Consider the following 26,637-nt stretch of genomic DNA (forward strand, 5'->3'; position numbering starts at 1 on the left):
AGTCAGTTTTCACCAATCTGTGCCAATAAACCTGTTCTTTGAAGAACTTACTTGCCTCAGAGTTCTGTTTGCTATGGGTGTATTACTTGGAACTCTGACACCCACATAGCAGTTGTGGGTTCCGGGCGTTACGGCCCGGTACAGCCCAGTACGGCTGTACTGGGAGTAGCCGGGAAAAGCGGCCACCGTACCGGTATGGTGGCTCATTTGGCCCACCTGCCCGCCGGGAAGCTGGGTGTCGCAGAGCAATGCCCGTCTAGGATGCCCAGCCCCATGCCCGGTGTATGGCTGCGCCGGCATCTAAAACCCACCACTGCCACATAGGTTGGACATCTTAGGCCTCTTGTTTCCAATGCACATACATCAGTGTGTTAATATTTGTCTGCATTGACTAGCAGAAGTTTCTCACATAACTGTAAGTAAATCTTTTATGAACATCTTTTTCCAGCCCTATCTGGAAGCATTTGACAACCTATGATCCATATCTTTGATTTTTGGTTTGACTGCTTTCTTTGAGTACACTTTGCCAAAACATCTCTGACACCTTTTAGAAAAGCAATAATTATCAGCATTAGGAAGCTGATAATTCAATTGTTTTTATTTGCTTCATTATTTATCTAGAATAATCACTTTATTTTAAGAAATAATATTGTTCTGGACTAATGATTTTATGTCGTCCCCCCCCCCAAAATAGAAGAGCTAACCAATCATTATAAAAATTATTACCTATGATAATCTAGGATTCACCCTGCAAGATAGATGACTGGGCTAAAAAGATTGCTGTGTTCATAGTTTAAAGGCAAGTAGTACACCGTATATCTATTTAAATATTTAATTGCCATTTCTGTTTGGGAGCCCCTTTGCACAAGTGTTGAGTTTATGCTTCTTGATTCAGAAGTTGTTTATCTGAAGATAACGATGGAGGACTTTCACTTATTATAACATAATTCTACATTGTTAAGATAATCTGTTTTAGAAATCATTGTTCTAATTATACCTGGATTACAGACTAATAACTTTACCTGTAGCTTTTCTTTTTTTCAGATTCATTACGTTGGTGCTGCTGACAGTACAGTTCAATTTATTTTCTATCAGCCTATTATCCACCGATGGAGAGAAACTGATTTTTTTCCTTGTTCTGTATCCTGTGGTGGAGGTAATGAATATAACACTTTTCTGCACTGTAATTCTAAAAAATACTGATATACATCACCAAGTTTGTTCAAGGTGACTTCCTAAGTTTCTGTTGAAACTTCACCAAGCCTTTTTTTTTATGGATCTGCCTTCCTGCTTTCCTTCTTTCCTTTTTTGTAAATATTTATAGAGTCTTTATTTTGAAGTTGTGGAAGTGCTCTGACCTGTCTTTAATTACCATATGTACAGTACAACTTGAGGGACGTGGTGGCTCAGTAACTAAGACACTGAGCTTGACGATCAGAAAAGTCAGCAGTTTGGCTGTTCGAATCCCTAGCACCACGTACTAGAGTGAGCTCCCATTACTTGTCTCAGCTTCTGCCAACCTAGCAGTTCAAAAGCATGTAAAAATGCAAGTAGAAAAATAGGAACCACCTTTGGTGGGAAGGTAACAGCGTTCCGTGCACTTTTGGCATTTAGTCATGCTGGCCATATGACCACGGATATGTCTTTGGACAGCGCTGGCTCTTTGGCTTTGAAACAGAGATGAACACTACCCCCTAGAGTCGGGAACGACTAGCACATATGTGCAAGGGGAACCTTTACCTTTTTACAGAGCTACCTCCAGAAAGATCTTGAAAGAAAAAGTTCTCATCTCTCATTTTCAGTCTATTATTTTTAAAATAAATTGTATTTTTCTAAAGGCAAAATGGAAAAGTGACAGATTATTAGACAACTACAATCCCTAAATTTTAATATCAATATTTATTTTGGTTTGTTCCCTTATTCACAACCTATCTATCTTTTCTTAATTATTCCACATTTATAAAATTATTGATTACAATCTAAAAATATAGTTCCTGAAATAATTGTTATATACACAAATTTTCTGTGGTGAAAGAGGAGTTGAAGTCATGCATTTTGTTTAATTAAAAATATATACAATATTTCCTAATTGCTGTCTAGTTGAATAAGGAGAATACATAAGCCCAAGGCAGGACTGAAGCGGTAATCTACAGTACTCCTGGGCTTGGGGTTTATAATATGGATAGAGCTGGGCAGAGAACAGGTTCATGCTTTTTGATCCTTGTTCCCTTTGGTTCTTCACATGAAAAATGACAGTGGTAAGGAGCTGTCACTACAGTACATCTGGTATAACCATTATTATTATTTGGAGTTGGTTTGATGTGGCTGAGAATTTTTAAAAAGTCATCCCATAGCTGAACTTTGGTGCCCAGGTAGCATTGCTATCGTTTTATCAAGACAAAAAATTATTTTTACTGATTCTATACTATATTCATTGTCAGACCTGTTGCCATACGCTAAATAAATAAATGCCAGACCTGTAACTTTCTTAAAGCATGACTTCCAAGTTATTACTTGTCCTAAATCAAATGGAGGGAGAAAGGTTAATACCTTTTCATGCATACAGAGCCCTATATATAATGACTTCTTAGTGCGAGTAACAGCCTATGGTTTAACCTTCCCACTGAAGGTTTAATAATTTTTGAAGACTCCATTTCACTCCAGTAATTGTCACCATGGCTCATAAATAAAACCTCAGAGGGAGCTATCCAGCCTTTGTGGTTAAGGGTAGCAGCACCTTCTCTGCAGAAAAGACAATTGGCTTCTGGTAATTGAAATGCGATAACCACAGCTGATACTCCCATGTAGGAAATTAGAGATGGGGAATGAGAAAAATGCACAGAAGGAGGCTTCCACTGAAGAATGCAAAGCTGGGCTTCAAGAGAAAAGATAAATCACCCAGAACTTATGAGTAACTAGGGAGATTTTGTGCTTTCTTTCTTTTTATTTCTTTATTATGTTCATTTTCTATACTTGCCCTTAGAAGTTCAAGATTTGTATAGGGGGGGAAGCAATCTGGCGCATTAAATCACTAAAAGAGAAGCATAAAGTATCACATGGGGTGAGCTAAGTAGAAGTAAGGAATCATGTTCATATACAGACAAGCAGAGCCAAATTACAAATGACACCACTTCTACCAACTGCAAGCAGAATTCATCAACTTTGAACGATCATTTATATATATTTGATTTACATAACTAGGTGAGCTGCCCTAGAGCCCAGGGCTGCATTTAGCTCCAAATTCATTTGCAGCTTAATGATAATGGATGGAAACTGATCCAGTGTCATTAAAATAGATTTAAGATACATGAAATTTAAGATTTAAGATAAAACAACAAAAACATCAATAAATAGCTAACTGTGTGTGTGAGAGAGAGAGATGTGTTTGTGTGTTGCATACGCTAGTTCCATATTGGCGAACCTATGGCATGCGTGCCAGAGGTGGTACGCAGAGCCCTCTCTGTGGGTGTATGCGCCATTGCCAGCTGGTCTTCGGGTTTCCGGCACTCCAGTGCTTTGGTGTGTGTGAAGACCACCTGCCCTGCACACATGTGCGTGCCAGAAACCCGAAGACCAAGTGGCTGGCATGTGAATGCATACCGGCCAGTTGGTCTTCAGGTTTCTGGCGCTCCGCCCCGCATACCATCCAGCTGGTCTTTGGGTTTCCTGAGCACATATGTGCACCATCCAGCTGGTCTTCGGGTTTCTGGCGCTCCGGTGCACATGCACGCATTCCGGTTCGGGCACTTGGTGCTGAAAAGGTTCACTCCCACTGCACTAGTTCATGTAACAGAAATCCATTTCTACCATGCCCTACCTACAGTGGCCCTTAGCTTCCACAAAAGTTTTAAAGTGTTGTTTTCCTGAGCTGCAACACTACCATCACAGCTTGTCCCTTCTTTAATAACATTAAAAAAAATATTCTTTCTTTCTTTTCTTTTAATTTTAAGGTGTTTTTATAAGAAAAATTTACTACGGAAAAATCACTATTGTACATTGGCTATAAATCAACATGCTTTTAATTGTAAAATCCTCTAATGAGATATCGTATGCTAGCAAATATGGTTATGCTTAGCCTTAGAAGGTGTATGTGCTGTGTTTTAGTTTTGCATTACAAACCATAAACAACATCTCTTGCAGGAATGTTACTATATCAAGTTACAATTAGTCTGTCTATCTACATATGACTAACACTCTCTTATCTGTTTGTAACCTTCAGTTAGCTCAAACAGTACATCACAGCACATTTTTTTAAATCAAGTTGTCTCAAACCTGCTAACTGAAAGAAAGCATGCCAAATCTAGGACCCGTTATTCCTGTGTTGAAATATCCAGAGTCTTCATACCTACCGGTTATATTCACAAAATTGTGGCTGCTTCAGCCTCGCCACAGTCAGTTGCCACCACATGATCGTGATTTCCAATGCTTCCCGCCAGTTTCTCACAATCAAAGTCAGTGGGGAAGCCTGCAGGAAGTTGAAAGTCGCCCGCATTCCCACTGCTTTTTTGCCCATCTGTGGTTCTTCTGTTTCTCTGTTTTGGTAAGGGAAGAATGACCCAGTAGGTTGCCTAGTGGAACCTCATTATTATTCAGATTAGTAGACTATACTTGCTTGTTGATGTGGAACTGCGAAACTGTTTTTATCTTTACACAATATGAGTTTTTTTTAAAGGTTATCAGCTTACATCTTCTGAATGCTACGATCTGAGAAGCAATCGAGTGGTAGCTGACCAATATTGCCATTATTACCCTGAAAACATCAAGCCAAAGCCAAAACTCCAAGAGTGCAACCTAGATCCTTGTCCGGCAAGGTACATCAGTTAATACTTTTGTGATGCCATTTATACTGAAATACAAACAGGTTAATTATTCTCTTTTAAAACTTCTCAGAGATTCCTTAGTAGAATGTGGATAGAATGTTTGTGTTACATTTGGACAACAACAATAAGAGTGTCTCGCTATTTATTAAGAGCTAAATACTTCCTCAACTAGCAAACATCTTTAGAGCTATAGAAAACTAACATGGAATAACATAAAAGAAGACATTTAGATCAGCCTGGTTCTTTTTAATGAAAATGTTTTTGAATGGATATTCAGATATTTAATTTTTTTTATCCTATCATGAGTACAGGTAGTGCTCAACTTACAATAGTCTGTTTAGTGACCGTTTGAAGTTACAACTGTTGTGGCATTTCCACAGTCACGTGATCAAAATTCAAATGCTTGGCAACTGATTAATATTTATGACAATTATGACAGTGTCCCAGGATCACATGATCACCTTTTGCCAACTTCTGACAAGCAAAGTCAGTGGGGAAGCCAGATTCACTTAACAACCAGGTTACTAAATTAAACAACTGCAATGATTCACTTAAAAAATGTGGCAAGAAAGGTCGTAAAATAAGGCAAAATTCCCATAACAAATACCTCATTTAGCAATAGAAATTTTGTGCTCAATTGTTGTAAGTTGAGGACTAACTGTAGCAATAATAACTAAGGCAGATGATTTATAGGTTATACAATGACAGGAGAGTTTTATAATAAAAAGAGGCTTAAAAAGTAATATTTTGTATTTTTAAAACATTTCAATACAATTTGTAATCATATTTTATATTGATATTTCAGCTTAAACGTTGAATTAAAAAGGAAAGTAAAAAATAGAACAATATGGAAAGAGATTGTACAAACAGGAGAAATTTAAATTTAAGGCACTATTAGATTCAAAGAAAGAACATGAGCCAAGAATATATAGCCACAGAAAAGATATATAAAAAAGATGAACCGAGCAATATGAATAGTTTTGCTGTCTGCAGTCTCACTGAAAGAAGTTCCTGTGGCCCATAAAAAATATATTGCATGCCATATAAGCCTCACACAGCATTGGATTGTCTAAGGAAAATATATATATATATATATATATATATATATATATATATATATATATATATATATATATATATATATATATATATATATATATATATATATATATATATATATATATATATATATATATATATATATATATATATATATATATATATATATAAGGTACAAGACTTGGTTAGAGTATACAGATGATCCGTGCTCTGAATTCTGAACAAGTCTGATTAATTAGAAAAATGGAGCCCACATACTGTATTTGCAGATAAACACCTGGTTCTCCAAAAGAGATCAAAGCAGGTGTAGATAATCCCTTTTGTCATTATTGTTATATAACCGATGACTCACATATTCCATTTATTTCTGAGAATTCAGCTTGTTATTTTCCGATTGAATTTTGTACACAGGCTTGTTGTGGCATTTCCACAGTCACGTGATCAAAATTCAAATGCTTGGCAACTGATTAATATTTATGACAATTATGACAGTGTCCCAGGATCACATGATCACCTTTTGCCAACTTCTGACAAGCAAAGTCAGTGGGGAAGCCAGATTCACTTAACAACCAGGTTACTAAATTAAACAACTGCAATGATTCACTTAAAAAATGTGGCAAGAAAGGTCAGATAAACACCTTATATATATATATATATATATATATATATATATATATATATATATATATATATATATATAAGGTACAAGACTTGGTTAGAGTATACAGATGATCCGTGCTCTGAATTCTGAACAAGTCTGATTAATTAGAAAAATGGAGCCCACATACTGTATTTGCAGATAAACACCTGGTTCTCCAAAAGAGATCAAAGCAGGTGTAGATAATCCCTTTTGTCATTATTGTTATATAACCGATGACTCACATATTCCATTTATTTCTGAGAATTCAGCTTGTTATTTTCCGATTGAATTTTGTACACAGGCTTGATAATTCAAAGGCAGATATGTTAAGATAGGTAGCTACATGATGCAGGCTGGGAGATGGGGAGAAAGAGAGATTTTAAAAAATCCTTCTCTATAGATACTAGAATAATGCACTACAGATCTGTGTGGTTGAGAAGGTTTTGGTTGTGTACAGGTGATTGGGAAAGAATAGACAGTGAGCATACAGCAAGATTTAAAAAAACCTAAATACATGTGTGAACAAACCAAAATGGCACTGATTGGAATTAAACAGCTTTTGAAAGCACAAAGGCCTGTGTGACCTTTGCCAATTCAGTTCCAGTTTATGATGAGGTAGCAGGTGTAGATTCTTGCAGTCGAGGGAATCTCTTCCTCTTCAATACATTTATGTCAACAGCTTTTTGGAGAGATGATTGTAATTGTGTAGTTATAGTCTGGGAAGGCGAAAGATAATTTAATGTTAGAAGTACGTAAATTCTTTGCAGTATGAGCTTCATTGCGCGGAATTTGGATTCTGGCTTTTTCAAGAGGTGCTGGGAAGGAGGACTTGAGTGGGAAGATTCAAGACTAGGTGACACTGCTTTGACACGTAAGAGCTATGTGCCCTCTCTTTGAGAAGCCATATCTCAATCCAGCCTTATCTGAACCCTATTATCTTGTCTCCAACCTGCCAATTTGGATAATGTGGTAGAGAATAAAGTGATGGTTCAGTCAAAGAGGGTCTTAGATGAAGTGCATTATCTAAATCCTTTTCAGTCCAGATTCAGACTAGACATGGAATCAAAGCAGTAATGATCATTCTGGTTACATGATCTACATCAGGACCTTGAGGATAACAACTCTCCTTAAAATAGTATTGACCATGTGGAGATCCTTTCCTACTGTAGTACTGGTTCCCTTGGGTAGGGAAGAGGCACAATTTCACCAAAGTACTACAGGGCTCAATTCTTTATCCTACTACTGGAGCAAATATGTGAAATAACTAGGGATGGCCAAGCATCAGTTTGAGGTAAGGTATCATTACATTTTCATACCAGTTTAAGAGGACTTTGGAGACTGTGGTTTTGAGCAGAGGGCCTGGGGTGGGGGAGCTAAATTGCTCTGTTGCTTTCTGCTCAATACAAACGGTGGATTCAGGTTTCTGTGCTCAGTAGAATATGGGTCTCTTATCAAATGTGAGAAGGAAAAGGCCGTATATGTGCTTATTATGGATAAAAACATGCATTGGAAAAGTCCTGAGACAATGCCTTCTTTACTAGTCATAGAGATCTCTTCAGTTCATTTCAAACTGGCAGATTCTGCTGGAAATTTCTTAACCACTTTCCCCTTACTCTGTCATCACAATACTGAAATGTACTTGAATACTGTAGATAGTAATAATAAGGCAAATTTACAAGCAAGTACTAGAGTCCATAACACCAGACCCATAGCATCACTGGAAGGCAAAATCATGAAACTGCATCTCACTTATTTTGACAGTCATATGGGGGAATTCATTGGAAAAACCAATTATGTTCAGAAGAGTTAGCAGTAAAAGGAAACCACTCCGCCAAAGAACATTGTTGCTGGACATCATCAACGCTGACGACAGACAGAGCATAGAGAAACTCAAAGAAATAGTGCAAGATCAGAGGATGTGGAGAGACTTGGTCATAGAATAGCCAGGAGTCGGACACAACTGAATAGATAAACTCATCAGAATCATCATCTTCAATAAGGCAAATGAGACAGCAAAATCATATTTCTATCTCCATTACATCCATTCTCATAAGGCCACTCAGAAGTGGCATATTTTGTATAATAATAACTTTGGCTAGTTTAAAATATGTGTATGGTTCCATCTGAAGAAGAGTTAGCTGCCCTTACAAGCCACAATTACTAGGACCTAATGTGTACCAGAAGAACAAAAGCATGGGTACTTTGTAGAGGCTGGATCTTTATTCTGGACTGTGTGAGTCATTAAAAGTTGGGACCAAGGGTGAAATTCAGCAGGTTCTGACAGGTTTTGGAGAATCAGTAGCAGAAACTTTGAGTAGTCCAGAGAACTGGCAAATACCGTCTCTGGCTGGTCCCAGAGGGGGGTGGGAATGGAGATTTTGCAGTATCCTTCCCCTGCCATACCCACCAAGCCATTCCTACAGAACTGGTAGTAAAAAAAAAATTGAATTTCACCACTGGTTGGGACATCTATTTATGTGGTTATTGTTTTGATCTTTCAGTAGAGAGCTTTCTCCCTCCTGCAGATTGTATTTAAATAGATAGCAGTAAGGAGGCAACTATTACAGGAATTGTAGATTCCTGATTTAGTTTGTTTGCATAAATGGAAAGGAAGAGTCCTCTTCATGTAATCTTCCTGCTTCCCAGGTTTAAAGCTGTTAGGAAAAGGAAAAGAAGAGGATTAGCCTGTTGCTAGACCCTTTACAGCTAGTTATATGAAAAGTGAAGTATGTAAATGAAGCCCATGCTTAGATCTGTTGTGTCAATATGAATTAAACCAATACAGAGACTTGATCTGAAGAATTAATTTAAAGGATGACTCTAAAGAGCTCCTCTTCTTAATGGTTTGTATGTGGAATAAATTTACTCTTCAGGAAAATCAGACGTGGATGCTTTAGGGCTGTTTTGAAATTGACTCTTGGGCTAAAAAAATTGCAGGGACACTGTATTATTGTTTAGGCAGTATTTGTGGTGGCTTTAAATTTTCATTGATTCATTTTCGAGGTTGAACAGACCTCAGTTGCAAAAGTTGTTCTTAGCCTAATTAATTTAATACTTTTGTATCTACAGTAAAATAGTAACAGAGTTGGAAGGTACCTTGAAGGTCATCTAGTCCAACCCCCTGCTTGCGCAGGAGACCTGTAGTAGGGATTCAAACCACCGAACTGTGTTGGAAAACTGATAGTTCTTCCATTAGGAAGAGCGAATTTGATATGGAAAAGAGGCAGAAGCAGCCCCTGCCTTTCTTGAATCACTGCCATTTTCCATCTGTTGGGGGACAGAGTTGTAAATATTGTGAACCCCCTAAACTAATGTTCTGACCTTAGGTGCACTGGAAGATAACTGTCCTCTTACTGGTTGCAGTTCAGTTCACTAATGTGCACGGAGGGATGCCAGCTTACCTGTTGCCAATCTTTGGCACAATAAACGTAAGAAGATAAGCAATGATTACAGGAACAGTTCCCAATCATGGTAAATTCCTGCAATTATTGAACTATCACTATGGGAAAAAATAATAATAATTGCCATCCTGCATTAGCAAAATTGGCCTCCATGAAATAAGCTACATTCTCCTACTAACATTACTGTACAGTTTGGATTACATGTAGTTTATTATACTCATAGTATGATTTGGAGCCGAACAACTAGTAGTAAAATAAATTGAAGGTATAATTGCTTCCACCTAAATATAAAGAGATGAGTGATTTGGTAGCCAGAAAGTAATTTTTATAATACAGTGAACCTTTGATCTATTAGTCCTCAGTTTAGCAAGCTTTGATGCAATGGATAAAACCTGTGCATGGATCATTTTCCTTTTTATATATGCATAAAGTTCCATTCAGGCTTAATGAGCACTCAGCTTTAACTAATACCTCACAACTGTCTGTTATTGTTTGTATCTTTCCACTACCGGCTCGAAGCTTAGCCATATGAACAGTTGACCAGATAGTTTTAAATTTTAATTTTTTGAATGAAATTTCTAAAGAACAGTGGTTTTCAGAGGGGGTATTTGAGGCAAACTCACTTCAAACAACTGGTCATTGGATTATACGGTTGCCAGACTGTACCAGATTATTTAGCAATAAACATTTGAGTTTATAGAACAGGAAAAGCTTCTCAGATTTGACATGGCTTAGATCAGTTGATTGTTGCAAACAGAAGTGATCTGTTGTGTATATGTGTGCACACGCATGTGCACATGCATACATCCTTACATTTGCTTTTGTGTCAATCACACATGCAGATAGGCAAAGAAGATCTGGGAACATGTATGTGTCAGTGTCAGAGTTTAAATCCTAGCCTTTTGCTCCTGTTTCTTTGAGTCATGGTATATTGGTAATTCTTTTCCTAGTCTTGAAAATTGTAGATATCTACTCCTTTTTTATATTAATATGTCTGTCTGGCATCTCCGATTCCTGCTTCACTAGCAGTAGACCTCATAGGGGTTATTATTAGACAGCCACTAATGTAAGCTGATTGTATTGCATTTAGCTGCAGTGAATAAATGGGGCAGTTTTTTGTAGATTTAACCTGTTATATGTTCACTACCTAGATAGAAATGTCAAGCGTCTGCAGATGTAATAGATAAGTAGTGTCATTTTATATTTATTTCTGAGGAATTCAAAAAATTAGTGGTTATGAAATTGACTACCAAGTTCCAGGCAGAATATTTCCATTCAGTAAGAGCAAAATGTTTCTTTCTACTAGATCACATATCCAATGAATATTATAAAATTAGACGGTGGGGGAAAATATTTTTTTCTTGCCCCCTGCGAACTATTCAAGTTCTTGTGTTTAGCATAAAGAATGAAAATTGTAATGAGTTAAATGATTACAGCAAAAGAAGAAGGGGATGACAGAGATTGAGGTGGCTGGATGGAGTCACCAAAGCAGTAGGCGTGAGCTTAAATGGACTCCAAAGGATGGTAGAAGACAGGAAGGCCTGGAGGAACGTTGTCCATGGGGTCGCGATGGCTCGAACATGACTTTGCAACTAACAACAACAAATGATTACAGTTGACAAGGAAATAAATGGCTTCACATTTGGCCAAAATTGATCAAAGGACTAATCGCATACTACAGTACTTTTAGGATTTTGACGTCAGTGCAGTCAAATGGAAGATTAGCTGAGATGTATCTTATTGCTTGTTTATCATGTGGAGTAAAAACTTCAGTTTAGTTTTTTTTAAAAAGCCCAACTGAAGCATTTAACAAATTGAGTTTGACAAACTGCCTCTGTTCATACAGATTTGCATAGCTGATGTTATAACAGGATTGATCTTTTGTCATTGTTGTTTTTATTATTTGCTAATGATCATGTAAGGTATGTAATTTTACCTCTTAAATGCATTGCTTTTCCATGTTAATTTTTCTCGATCAATATTTAAGTATTAAAGAGACATATTAGGGCATAGGCTGATAATGAATACTCCCAATATATTAATCGGTGATACAAAACATCTGGAAAGCATATAATCCAAATTATAATTGTTGTTAGATTTGCAGAGCCAAACAAAACAACCCAAACAAAAAAAAGTACACCGAAGAATCTGAAAAAATTAAAGTTATGTACAGAATTATTATACTGCAATGTTAGGAAATCAGTAGAGAGCATTTTTGTTTCTCAGTAAATAATCATGATCAAGATTCAAGATTCTCCCCCTATACCATCACACTTTCTCTTACTCTGACTTCCCTAACATTTATATTTAAATTTTAATAGAATTTCTCCCCATTTGATAGATGTAGATTTAATTCCCCTTTTTAATATGGAGAAAGTACAGTTCTCTGTTCTTATTCATCAAAAAATATGCACTAACTCTTTCTCCTCATAATTTTAATTCTAGAAAGATGTTTGTTAGCAGTATTTCAATGTTTATTATGATTCTCATATGAACTAATTAGTCAGGCTATATCAGTTTATGAGATCTTTTGCAAAATAAGGTGTCTGGTTCCTTATATCTTTATATTTTGTCTATAGGTTGTAGGAACAAGTAGAATGAGTTAATTATCTAATGCTGTTTTTGTATAATGTAATCATTTAGTGTTTATTTTATTGTGTGTACCTTCTACTCAGAGGGTTGGCATTATTGTTCCTAACAGTGATGGATACAAGCAGATCATGCCCTATGACCTCTACCATCCTCTTCCTCGGTATGTAAACCAAATACTCTATTTAGAAAATATAAGAAACTGTTTTTTGTGTGTTTTATTGGCAAGCTAACAGAGTGATAATCATTCACCAGCCAAATGTTCTTATTCTGGTGCTTTTTCTGCATTGTTTTCTGATTTTCTTTACAATTCAAGCAAAATATGACTTTCTTTTGTCCTAAGTATTCATACAGAATAATTGTTCATGACACAATAATAAAGAGTTTTTTTCTCTCCACTGGAAAGTTCACATGAAACTAAGATAAAATTTCATAGTCTTCCTCCCTATAACACAGCGTGGATAAATTTGCTAAGTGAACACTTGCATTTTCATTGGATTTATCTTCTTAGTTGCATTTGTAGTCCAGTCAAAAATGCATTTAATGACATTTTCATAACATTAAGAAATTATAACATTTATCTCTTTATTAGAACAATCATCTTAATTTCAAATATTCAAAATCAAGATTTCATGACCCACATAAATCAATTGTGGGAGACCTTAATCTCAGGCTGGTGCTATTGAATACCAGTCCTATCCATAAAGACCATCTTGGTCATTGATTTAATTGTACACAAAAATATAGAGATGGTGTTTATCACTGAAACCTGGGTGTGTTAGAAATATGGGCATGATTAAGATATACCTATCTGGATTTCATGGGATGAACCATGAACCCCAAAGAAATGGAGATCAAGTGGGATTGTGTATAGTCAGGTCTGGATAATAACTGGAGCCCTGTCCTGTAGGCATTGGTTTCAGCTCCTATATATGCAGTGGGGTAAGGGAGAAGCTGGGAATGCTTCCCTTGTACCATCTTTCAACTGTACAGTTGCATCTCTATTCACATAGCATCCCTGCCACATAGCATCCCTGCTTTTGTATACATATAAATTTATATGCTTAGCAGGAGAAAGAGAGGGTGTTATTTCTGATTCCTGCACTAAAGAAACTTTTCAAGATAGGAAATAATAATGTGCTGCATTGATCAAAATTCATTAAAATGCTTTCAAATCTTCAACAGCTGAATCACCAATCTAAGTGAAACCGTTTTTGGAATGGAATATGGTTTTTATGGAGTGTCCTATTAATTACTATAGGATATAGTTTAAGCAATTGCAAATAAACAGGTTTTTTTCCTGGATAACCTGGTCCCAAGCCATGTAGCTCATGGAAGGTGACAATCAGCACCTTGAATTGTACCTGGAATCAGATTGGCAGCTAATGCAACTCCTGCAGGAGAGATGTCATTTGCAAATATTTGCTCAAAACCATGTGAGCTGCTGCATTTTGAACCAATTTGAGCTTCCTGGTACTTTTCAAGGGCAGCCCCATATCAATAAATATATATATATACTTTAGTGTTGAAATGAGGGGTTCTTGGTGTTCTCTGAGCTTGCTTGTGTTTTTGCATATGTTTCATTATCCTAACTAGGTAACTTTATCAGTATTAGTGCTAGCTAATGAAACGTCTGCAAGAAAACAAGCAAGCTCAGAGAGCACCAAGCAGCCCCATATAAAGAGCATTGCAATAGTCAAGAGAGGAAGTGACTACAGCATGAGTGACAGACATACATACATGCATGCATGCATGCATGCATACATGCATGCATGCATACATAAATATATGCTTACATATATACATACAGATTCGCATAGACGCACACATTGTACATACATATTACACTATAGCGTTTGGAAAATTTACTGGTAACACTGATCTACAAGGAGAAAGCCTCAGAAATAAAGGTAGCTTAATTTTACCAGAATGGGTCACTAATAAAAGAAAATTAAGTCCTGAGTATTAATTGGCTCCAGTTTCCAAGATACAGATTCCGGTCAAAATAATTCAAAATTACAAGGGGTGTATGTGATTATGCTCCATAACTTTTCTGCAAAATGTGATATAGCAGTGAGAATGGTGCCACACCAATTGTTATAAAATTATCTTTTTATTGATACCAATAGCATAACTTTCCATTCATTTCTTGGTTTTTCATGTAACATTTTCATGCTTTTTGCATGAAAAACTGACAAGCTCTAGCATCAGATTAAACAGTAGGTTTCATCTTTATTCGGCTTCTAAACTGCGCTTTTTGACTTTTCACTTGTGAACTGTAGTAGATTCATCCCTGGGGAGACTCCAGCAGTAATTGGCAAACATGGACAGACTCCATTCCCCTTGCTATCTTTTCTCCATGCCTGCAATAACCTGGTGAAATCTCTACTCATGCTCATCACTCACTGCCCCACAGTTCAAAGGGGAATAGTCTAAAAGCAAGTGTAAAAAGTGAATTTTCAATGACATGTTTGCACCAAGTGATTTATAGGACCTAAGCAAATTTTCCACATGTTTTTCATAGTCATCTGCCTTGCTGTTCTCAAAGTGAAGATAAATTCATATACTTCCATGTGGTACCATTTTCATTGTCGCACTTTGTCGAGAGGTTGCGAGGCATCATGATCATTAGACACCTGTCTGTGTCTGTGTATACATCTTTATTGCGCAATATCTTGAAAACCACCACCATTATCACCTATTTTCTAATTCATCTAATCAAAATATGTAAAATTAACACATTTTATCTCAAAGGTTAATAATTTCCAAAAATTTGTAGACCAGTGTAATAAAGAATGATAGAAGCTTCAAAGTTTCTTTAGGGTTATATACAGTAGCATGCATTGAATGGAATTCCAATTTCCTTAGTTTATGTCATGTTACAGAATCAATCTTAACCCAATCATTTTTATCAGAAATTGGACATTTCAAAGCCAAGTAGTGGCTGCTGAACTATTGGATGTGCAAGCAAGTAATATGGCAGCGGTGGTGAGTTCCTACCGGTTCGGCCAACCTGGTAGTGGTTTGGCGGCCTAGGTCGCTGGAACCAGCAGTGACCCAGGCCTGCCATGTCCCTGAACCAGTTCTCCCGCCGGCGCTGTAGGCACCGCCATCTTGTTTTTTGCTTTTGCACATGTGCAGAAGCATTTTTGTTGCATTGCACATATGCACACAGCATGAATTAAGTGCATGCACACGCGCAAAGCGCACACAACTGAACCGGCAGTAGTGACTGCCAGAACCCACCCCTGTAGGGCAGGGCTTTGCTCCTTCTACTAGGGAAATGCGACTGTAGTCTAAAGTACTTGCAGTTACACAGACCAGATATGGTTGCCTTTCTTCTCAACTGTTATGTTGTTTTGAAGGTGGGAAAGCACCCCGTGGACTGCCTGCTCTTCTTCCTGCGGAGGAGGCATTCAAAGCCGCACGGTCTCTTGTGTGGAAGAAGACATCCAGGGATTGGTCAGCTCTGTGGAGGAGTGGAAGTGCATGTACACTCCCAGGATGCCCATTGTTCAGCCTTGCAATATTTTTGATTGTCCTAAGTGGCTGGCTCAGGAATGGTCTCCGGTAATTACGTTCTTTTCATTATTGAACTTTATATTTACAGTAACTGAAATAAAGTAATTAAAATGTCTGCATTATGAAAATACTTACAATCCTTTCCGCATTGGTATCCATATATAAGTACAGCAATGGGGGGAAAAAGATCTAGTTTAATTAAAGGCTATGCAGGGGAAGTTTGTAGACACGGTCAAACCTTTTAATAATTTAAATATGAAACTGATTCTTTGTAGAAGGGATACTGAGGCAAAACACCATGCAGAAAGTTGTTATGCTACTTTTAGGGGGGAAATGAAGATATAATGGAGAGCAGAGATACAGTATAGAACACGAGACCTGAATGTTGATAGTGAAAAAGATGTGGGTAGTGTTAGGTAAGCTCCCCATTGGAAGAGCGAGTACGTTCAGCGAAGCATTGTGAGAGTTGTGTTGGAGAACACACAAACCAGTATACAGAGACCAGGGACGTGCAGTCACTAGAGGCAGGGGAGAAGGGGCCTCACCAGTCTCCTGAGGAAAGAATTTTTAAAAAATAATTAAAGCCAGGGTAGTTGCTACCAGATTCCAAGTCACAGTGGCTTGGTGTCTGCTCAGTGTTACCTATAGGAGGAGGCCAGAGAACTCGGGTCCTCCTTTGCATAAGGAATTTTTCGCCTTTTAAAAGTTAAGAAAGGGTTAAAAAGCAAAACAATTTGTATGCAAAGGAGGCACTGATTCTCCCGCCTCCTGATCTGGGAGCAGCAAATCATGCCTGTGCAAGGGCACTTGAGCGACTGCACAATCTAGCAGTTTCCATCGAGGGTGATTCTGGAGAGGTTGCTCTGGGCCGCCAGCTGCCGTTTCTTCAGCAGCAATTTCTTCTCTGCCCAGCATTTTCTAGTGGGTGGCTTGGTGTCTTTGCTGCAGACCCGGGTCTTGGCGACTCCCGCGATGCAAAGTGCCCCGCTGGGCACTTTGCATCGCGGGAGCCGCCAAGCGCCGACATTCCCGCTGCCCCGGCCTGCAGCCAGCCCAGCACCGAGCGGGGAGGAGGAGGAGGAGAGCGGTGAGTCCTTGTGCCGGCTGGCCGGCCAGGCGGGGAGCAGGTCGGGCGGGGGGGTGGGAGGGCTGGCTGGCTGGAGAGGGGGATCATGGCCACTCAGATGGCTCCCGCCACTGCCGACAGCAGCTTGGGTGTCCCGGCACCGTCCGAGCTGAAGAAAGCGGAGGATTGTTCGTCGGAGGAGGCAGGGGGAGCAAGGCGGTGGAGCGCGACGGCGGCAAAAAGCAGCTTGGATGGAGCCAGCCCACCCCTCGCCCAACCTGCTCCTTGCCTGGCCGGCCGGCCGGCCAACACAAGTACTCACCGCTCTTCTCCTCCTCGTCCTCCTCGTCCTCCTCCTCGTCCTCCCCGCTTGGTGCTGGGCTGGCTGCAGGCCGGGGCAGCAGGATTGTTCATCGGAGGAGACGGGGGGCAAGGCAGCAGAGCGCGGCAGCAGTGAGAAGCAACACCCCCGCCGCTGTGTCTGACAGGCATCTCACGTTTATGTCCGCCATAAACACAAGATGCCTGTCGGACACAGCGGCGGGGACGCTGCTTCTCGCCGCTGCTGCGCTCTTGCCTCACCAACGGTAACCCTCACCGCACATCACTGACAGAGACACTGCAGTTTAAATAGGCTTTTACTCAGTTAAGGGATAATCCAAATAACATAGTCCAGTATCCATATAATCAGTCCGAACACAAAGTTTGCTAACAGTTGCAAAACTTACAATAGCTCACGGCACTTTCTAACAGCCAGCTTCCCAAAAACACTCAGATCAGATCAGCCCAGCATCTAACGAAACAGAGAGCTAACTGTCGTTCTGGCTCCCTCTTATGGCCGATTGAGGGAAACAGCAACCAATCACATTTTACAGTATGATTTAAAGAAACAGGTACAGCATTGCTATAAATAAATATATGGTTTATATATTGCCAACCCAACCGTTAGAATTATATTCCTAACAAGTAGGTCTTGATTTTGTGTGAACTGTGAAGTCAGTGGAGACTACAATAGAATGGAGGGCACTTCCCTGTATTGTCAGGGCCTTGTCTTCCCTCTGAAGGTTGAGCAAATTGGGAAGATAAAAACTAAAGAAAAAATAAAAAAAATTGGATACTATTTAGAAATGCTTTCAAGAGGGAAATATAGAATTGTAATCTTTAAAAGTAATAAAATAATAATAATAAAACTAAAGTAGCTGAATTATAAATCATGAAAGTTCACTAATGAAGTGATTTTATCATTTATAATGTTCTGCTCTTTGATCAGAAACTAGAGATACTGGATGATCAGTATCTCAGTTATGATATATAATGCTAAATGACTAAATATAGTAGTGAGGCCAAATAATATAATACTTATAATGATCCCTGATTATTTAAATTTCCAATTTTACTGATAATAAAATAATTTTGATAAAAATGTAATGTTTTATTTTAATAATATCCTTTTACCTATGTATAATTCAGACATATTCTAATTCTTTAATATGACAAATAAATATTTGTCTCCATTTTTATTTGGTTTTAATGTTATGCCAAAGTATGATCATGGACCATTCTGAATAAATTATTGTTTCTCAAAATTATAGGATAAGAGGGTCGATTTATTAAGCCATAGTGTACAATAAATTTCAGATGGAATCCCTTAATGTGAATAACTAGAAATTTAAATGATAATTAATAAATTACCAATAGACATTTAGGGTTTTTTTAAAGCACACAATCCAACAAATATAGAGTAGGATTAAGTAGAATTTAATAACCAGGAATATTTCTAATAATAATTTCTTGCAGAACTATGCATGCTTAATTGGTTGATTATGTGCCTACCAATGATGTCAGCTGATAACAGCCACTCAGACAGGCTGTCTACAGGATGATTTGTCCCCAGCTTGGTCTTTCAGATCTTCCAATGGTGTACCCATTGCTGCTGTAATCAACTCAATCAACTCATCATTGTTGGTTGATCGCCTCTTCTCTTCTTTCTTTCCCAGGATTATAGTATTCTTGGGTTTCTCCTAATATGTCAAAATATCATAATTTGATCCTGGCCATTTGTGAGAACTCTGTGATTCATTTGTTTGTTTTCAGCCATGCATGATATTCTTGACTCTTCTTCAGTACCAAAGTTTAAAAGCATCAGTGCCGAGATGGCGCAGTGGGTAGAGTGCAGTACTGCAGGCCACTTCAGCTGACTGCTAGATCAGCAGTTCAGCGGTTCAAATCTCACCGGCTCAGGGTTGACTCAGCCTTCCATCCTTCCGAGGTGGGTAAAATGAGGACCCGGATTGTTGTTGGGGGCAATATGCTGACTCTGTAAACCGCTTAGAGAGGGCTGAAAGCCCTATGAAGCGGTATATAAAAATCTGCTATTGCTATTGCTTTTTCTGGTGTGCTTCTTCAAAGACCAACATTTGTTTCTCTGCAATGTTCCATGGACAACTGTTGTCCACACAATTCTGATCTTTGTAGGTATAGGCACCTCAGAGTATCTGAGCCCTAACCCTAACCCTAACCAAATATTTGGACAGTCCATGATACCATTCAGGTTCTGTTTCTCTTTCACGTGGCCAGTTAAGGGGTGGAGCAGCAAACCTATTCATGGTTATTAATAGAAATAATTGATTATGGCTTTCCTTTCAGTGCACAGTGACATGCGGCCAGGGTTTGAGGTATCGAGTAGTTCTGTGCATTGATCACCGAGGGATGCATACCGGTGGCTGCAGTCCTAAAACAAAACCGCACATCAAAGAGGAATGCATTGTCCCTACTCCGTGCTACAAGCCAAAAGGTAAATTAACAAGCAGCCTAATCCAGGCAAGCAGTTATTGAAAATAAGTGCATTTTCCCCCAGTGGGAAGATGATTGCACTTTTGGGTTGTGTAGCTGAGAGCTAATGCCTAAGGCTTCTTTTAAGGAGCCAATACTGATTGTCATGCTTTGACAAAAACAGATTTCCTGGCAGGGACTCTAAGCCTATGTAATCACTCTTAAGCTCTACTTGTCTGTAATATGGTATCTTTATGGATGGAACAAAGGCAGAGGAAAAGAAAATGCTATTACCACAAAGGAAGTAAGAGGGCTAATATATTTTGGTAATAAAATTAGGGACAAATTACTCTTGAGCAGATGTGGATCCACTGATCAAGGGTTTAACTTATAATAGTCCCAAAATTGAATTCAGGCTCTAGTATTCACTTCCTTCCTAAACTAGCGTACCAATCTTTGGCTGAGGATTATTGATCCGTTAGCCACTATTTTGTTCTGCAAGTAAATTGTTAATTTTTGCCAAGTGCTACTAAAGAGAAAATAGGTTCCCATGATAAATACCTTTCAGGAATTAATGGTAGCATAAATACCTCATTATAGTGCTGTGTAATGAGAAAACTACAGATTATGATTATTTAAAGAGCAGGATCCATCTTTGCAGTTAACAATGCAGCTTCCCCCCCCCCCCTCCCAGTTGTTCTATTTGGCTTGGAAGTGCTGTACTGGTGATAATTCTTCATTAATGCACTCGTTGAGTAAAATGTAAATAATATAGCATTCTGTAAATTAGTAAAGTCTATAAACAAGTAAAGTTGCCTGGAACTCTGAGATTTAATAACAAATAAAGTGTTTAAAAAGGACAAAATACAATGGAAAATAGTCTCTGCAAGACATCTTTTTTATAATTCAATGGGGAGGGAAGTAGTGAGATAAATTGTTTCTTGCATCCTTTATTTAACAAACAATTTAGCTTTATTTACAAATTTAAAAATGTAAATAAGACTGACAGTAGTACCTAACAGAGGCTTGGTCAGCTTTTTACAGTTTTTTTCATAGACACTGACTAGTAAGCAGTATAGGTTGTTGAGACTTCAATTTCTATCTCCCAAAAGTGCTTTGGAGCACATGGGAATGCAAACGTAGCACTTTTCTACAACACCTAAAGTGACTGCATCTTTTAGTGGGATCACAAGAGAGAACAGTATAGAATGTCAGCACTGGTTTATTTGTGTTCTATCTGCAATGGAAATCAAGAATATTCCTCTCAAACAACATGGAGGATCTGGAAGAGCTCAAACCAACAACATAATTACCGATTCGAGCTACTAATATTCAAAGACATTTCAATCTAGGATATGGGTGTCAAACTCAAGCCCGCAGGGTGCTTAGATCTGGTCCATGGGGCTGCCCTGAAAATAGCGAAGGACTGGCCCGCAGTGCCTCTGCCAGTGAAAATGGAGCTTGGGAGCACATTTTCTCTGGCAGAGCGCTCAGGTCACCACAGGCACCCCCGACACGAGTGACACTGAGCTGGCCATGCCCACTCTGGCCGCACCTACTCTCTCTCTGATCTAGGGCTACCTCTCTGCTTCTGTAGGGAACCTGTGGTAGGTTTGTTCAATTACAGGTCGAATCTTCTCTAACGAAGGCAAGGACTAGGGGTGATATGAATACTAGAGTTGCTGTCAGAGAGAAAAGGGAATCAGCCTATTCTCCCAAAGCACCTGAGGGCAAGACAAAAAGTAATGGGTGGAAGATCATTAAAGAGAGATCCAACCTAAAACTAGGGAGAAATTTCCTGACTGGGGGAACAATTAATCAGTGGAATAGTTTGCCTCCGGGAGTTTTGGGTGCTCCATCACTGGAGGTTTTGAAGAAGAGACTGGACAGCCACTTACCCAGAATTGAATAGGCTTTTCTTTTTCTTTTTCTAATGTTCAATTCTTTGTTGGGTAAGTTGGGAAAGAGACCTCATACATAACAATAAATAGCTTGGCTACTTCCATAGTGCAAATGTAGATTTCTACAAAAGATTTATCCAGGATATAAAATATGCAAATATATTTATTTATTACATTTTTTGCTCAGTCACCTCAATTCAAACACTAAAGCACAGATGTCAAACTCGCTGCGTCACGTTGCTGTCATGTGACATTTCATGACGTTTTTCCCATTCACGGAGCTGGGGATGTCAGTTTCAGACCCCCTGCATGGCGGGTAAAGCAAGGATAGAGAAGCTTTGACAGGCCTTAAAGGATAGAGAAGGCCTTAAAGACTGACTAGTCCAATCAAGCAAGAATTCTCTGCCTCACCCAGAATCCCATCTCTCCTCTAATTCCACCATCTCCATTGCTCAGCTGGGCCTAATAAATGCTCTTAGAACACTCCGTCTTTCTCCCTCAAAAGAGAAATATAAGCCATGCAAGAAGCATGTTACTCCTCTATTTCCTAATAGGAATCTTGCTTTACAGAGCCAGGTCAAACCAATTTGCCTAGCACCTATCCTCCATGTTCTTCTATATAGACAAGAATTTAGGAAACTGTAGCTGCCTGTGTCCTTTTCCATGTACACGCAGGCTTAAGTGATGTAACAGAGTGGTCTCAGTTTATTTTGTTCAGTGAAGTGTGGGTCTAGCCCTTCAACTAAATTCAGGGCCCTGATCCTGCACTAAAGAGAAGTATGCCTTCATGTAAGTCTAAAGTTGATGGTTTTTACTTCAGACTATTTTTTTTAATCGTATATTTAATTTCACTTTGAAAGACGCTTCATGGCAGATTTAAAGGGGACGTGCAATATGATAGCAAGGAAAATTCAGAAGTGTTTCTGGATACATATCATGTTCTGCATAGTCTCTAAAGCTCAAATTTTAATATTAAAGATACATTATTCAATGTCAATTGAATTTATTGTATTGAGCCCTTTAATAAACGTATTGAGTGCTCTAATAAACTAGTTCAGCTACACTTAACCCTTAAGTCAATCTTGCTAGGGAAGTTATTGTTTGAATAGCTTAAATGAAAGATTCTTTGGTAATGTCAAAGGAAAAAACAAAAGTTTATAATAAAATATTTACAGCATGTTATTCATATGGCTTTTACAAATACTACAAGAAACCATTAGCCCCCTGTATTCAGATGATTTCATATTGCTTTAAGAGTGTGACTATCAATTTGCTATGGATAGTCACACTAAAGGGCCAGTGCCGCTCCATAGTTTAATACAGATTTCCGTTCCCATGAGAACATAATTTGGCTCCTCAACTGAATATTTTATCAAATGTTTTTAATGTGTTTCTCTGATACTGATCTTGGAGGGGAAAGATAGAGAATGGAGCTGCTTTATCTCAAAAATGACAGTAAAACTATTCAGCTCACTTTGAATCCACAATGTTGATGAACTGATAAACTCTGAGTAGAAGGACATCACCAAACTATTTTAGTTTTCTCTTTATTGAACCATCATTCATCACATCTGCATTTTCTTCTATGTCATAATAAGCTGTCAAAGTGGAAAATAGCAGGACCTTTTTATGGACTGTAAGAACTATTGCCCCTCCCCCCCCACCCACTTTGGGCCAAGCAGTGCTGAACTGCATAGGCCTACTAACTTGGAATCACTCTGTACGCTTCAAAGAAAAGTACTCTTGTGTACAATACTTCCTATCAGTAATAATAATCATCTTCTCCATTCTGGAGGTTTCCATAGTATTGGACAAATATGAAAAGAAAGAAAAAACCCTCATCTTTCACACTGGAAAATGTATGGGCAGTGCGAAGCTTATACATGTCTTTGACAGAACTGTGTCAAACAGAATAAACCAAGATAGGAAGATATATTTTGGCTCATAGGCAACCCCTCCATGCTTTTCCTTTTTACACAATCCCGGCAGTTTTGAATTAAGCATGGGTGTCTATCTTTTGCAGCAGGAAATCTACCATTAACTAAAATTTGCCTATGTTTTGAAGTTGGTTTAACATCTTGACTTTTTCTAAAATTATTAACCATGCTTTTCTGATTTAGATGAAATAGGAAACTACAGTTAATTGAAGAAGTACTCGTTTTCCTCTCTTTCTCATAGAAGCAGAGCAAAAAGCAGTATGCATAGCCAGAAGGCTCATTCATATCTCATCTTATTAAATTTAGTCTGATTGTGTGAAATAACATTTCAGGAAGCTTTATACTGTGTAAGCATTGTCTAGGTGCACTAACGATTGGATTGGCAGATACTTAGTAAACATGGAATAAAAAGCAAAGTAATTCCTCTTTATATAAGTTACAAAAGAGGATTATATTTTTCAAACTACATTATTTTTACATGTTTCCTATTTCCCTATAATTGTTTTTCTAGAAAAACTTCCTATTGAAGCTAAATTGCCATGGTATAAGCAAGCACAGGAGTTGGAAGAGGGAATGGCAGTTTCTGAAGAACCAACGTAAGTTTTAAAACATTATCTACTGAAATCATTACACTTGAGGATCCAAGCAGCACATTACAATTATATATGATGTTGGAATTACAATGTGAAATAGACTTAAATCTGCGTAGAGCTGAGATATTTTTTATGGATTTCAAAACACTGAATTGTATTGCATTTGCCGATGTATGCTGTCTATGAAGAATTAAATCACAATCAATATGGTATAGTTTTGGGACTTTATGGTTAATTCATGGAAGTATGGTCTTTAGGGGTCTTTACTCTTGTAGCAACTTTTTTCATTTATAATTAATGTACTTCTCCTAAATGTTGATGTCTTATTTTGATTTAGTTGCTTGAATAGTACAGTACAAATAAAGAAGAATATTTGTAGCTCAGGGTTGAAATGAGGGGTCCTTGGTGCTCTCTGAGCTTTACTTGCAGACATTTCATTGCCCAAACTAGATAACACTGATGATGTTACCTATTTTGGGAAAGGAAACTTCTGCAAGGAAACAACCAAGCTGAGAGAGCACCAAAGACCCCTCAGTACAGTACAAACTTTCCATGTGCCCATATGCTTTAAATTTCATGTTAGATTAAAATCATTCATGCAATTCAACTTGATACTACAAAAAAATCTCTTTGTGGCCTACGAATAGCTGATTTAGATGTTACATTTAGGCATGAGGAATTTTATTTTCAAGCATACAGTTAAAAAAATTCAAGAATTGCATTGTGGCTTTCTCTGAACTCATATAGATATTCACCAGATAGCCATCATTCTTTTGTTTCCAACGTTCAGCTGAAAGTCTCAATGCTTAATATAGCAAAATGGCACCATAACAAGTATAAGAAGGGAAATTTGGGGAAAGTGTGAGTTCAAGGGCTTACAGTAATTTAGCCAAGTGGGAATCTCAGGTCAGACAGAACCATTATGTAAACATGGAGGGAATGTTTCCATCTCTCAAGGCCAAAAACAAAGACCAACCCAAAGATTACTGACTCGAAAGGACAAGTGGGAAAAAAAAGTCTAGGATAGAGTTCAGGAAAGTAAATATCTATTGATATGCTAGGTGAAATTAGGACAACTAGATTTGATTTCAAAGGGGGGGGGACTAAGGGGAAAAGACATTTTTTCCTGGAAAAAAAGTTTAATAACTTTTGCAAGGTCTTCTTTTCATGGTATTTTTGATAGTGTTGCAAGACCATAAAGGTAGCAAATTGTCTTCAATTCTTTAAGGAGCAACTCACCAAAAAAATCAAAAGCACAGGATTGCAAGCAGATAGGAGTGACTATTGAATGTATTTTTTAGGATCAGTTTCTACCTTTCAACTCATATGTACATATGGATTTGATTCGCTTTTCATTTTCTTCTAGAAGAAGATATTTGGGATAATCAGAACACTACATTTCACTTTGCAAAATGATGACATTTTAGATCTGGAATATATCTCTGTATATTATGCTGCTTAGTGTTTATGCACACATCCCCTGCTAAATCTTTCATGTGTGCTTGATCTTTTACTGCACCATTGCTACATTTCCACTCATGCCAAAACAAGTTATTTCCAAAGATACCTATTAAAAAAAACCTTATTCTTTTTTCTACACAACTTGATATACCATAAATACCAGAGCATTTCATTTCTCTGTTGTGACCCAGTGAGTTTGCCATGACTAAAAAAGCATTTCTTTATTTGCTCATTTTATAATAATGCTTTGTTGAAATAGCATTACTTGCACACACATACACACGTCACACACATACAGTGTTGTGAGTCATGATGAATCTAATCCCTATAACTTTGTCTCCATATGGTTACAATAAGATGGAGAGGTAGACCAAAGGGAGTCAATCGGTTAAGCCTTTCCAGGAGAAATTTCCATTAGTCTGGCAAAAGTCACCTTGTGTGAGAGTTCCTGTTGTTCAGAGTCTCATCCCTGCTTTGGACAACTCTGAGATTTTTCAGAAAGTGAGGATGAGAGAAGTTGCAGAAGAAAGGTTTTTTCCTGACTATTACAGGTCACAACTGAGCCATCAGAGTTAAAAGCATCTGATAATACAACTCATAAATCTGTCTGGAGCAGTTTTAAAACCAATGAGGCTGTGTCTTCCATTACTATACTAGGAAACAATTTCAGAATTTCTTTCCTTGGAATATTGGAAAACTCCCCCCCCTCCCCATATGTAGTTGAAGTGTGTCACTAGGCTCTCTAAAATTAAAAGAATTTTTCCCCTTCTAGTTTCCATAAACAATTATTTTGGTAAGAGAATCTTCTGATGTTCATAAACATATCCTTATTCTGCTCTTGAATTGACTTCAAAGAAGTGCACAGCATCGAGAAGG

General features: G+C 38.1%; 1 protein-coding gene across 1 annotated transcript in view; it reads left to right on the top strand.

Annotated features, from left to right (window-relative positions):
- The window catches only part of ADAMTSL1 (ADAMTS like 1), a 263,177-nt gene that overhangs the window by 134,479 nt on the left and 102,061 nt on the right, over nucleotides 1-26,637 (top strand). The window contains exons 8-13 of the mRNA XM_087716110.1: nucleotides 1,045-1,156; nucleotides 4,673-4,811; nucleotides 12,622-12,672; nucleotides 15,875-16,079; nucleotides 19,744-19,891; nucleotides 24,219-24,303. Of these exons, the coding sequence (XP_087572236.1) occupies nucleotides 1,045-1,156; nucleotides 4,673-4,811; nucleotides 12,622-12,672; nucleotides 15,875-16,079; nucleotides 19,744-19,891; nucleotides 24,219-24,303 (740 nt within the window). The remainder of the gene's footprint in view (nucleotides 1-1,044; nucleotides 1,157-4,672; nucleotides 4,812-12,621; nucleotides 12,673-15,874; nucleotides 16,080-19,743; nucleotides 19,892-24,218; nucleotides 24,304-26,637) is intronic.

This window comes from Thamnophis sirtalis, unplaced genomic scaffold (assembly GCF_051295495.1).
Source record: "Thamnophis sirtalis isolate CommonGarterSnake01/CBP01778 unplaced genomic scaffold, rThaSir2_p1.2 scaffold_5, whole genome shotgun sequence".
Taxonomy (NCBI): Eukaryota; Metazoa; Chordata; class Lepidosauria; order Squamata; family Natricidae; genus Thamnophis; species Thamnophis sirtalis.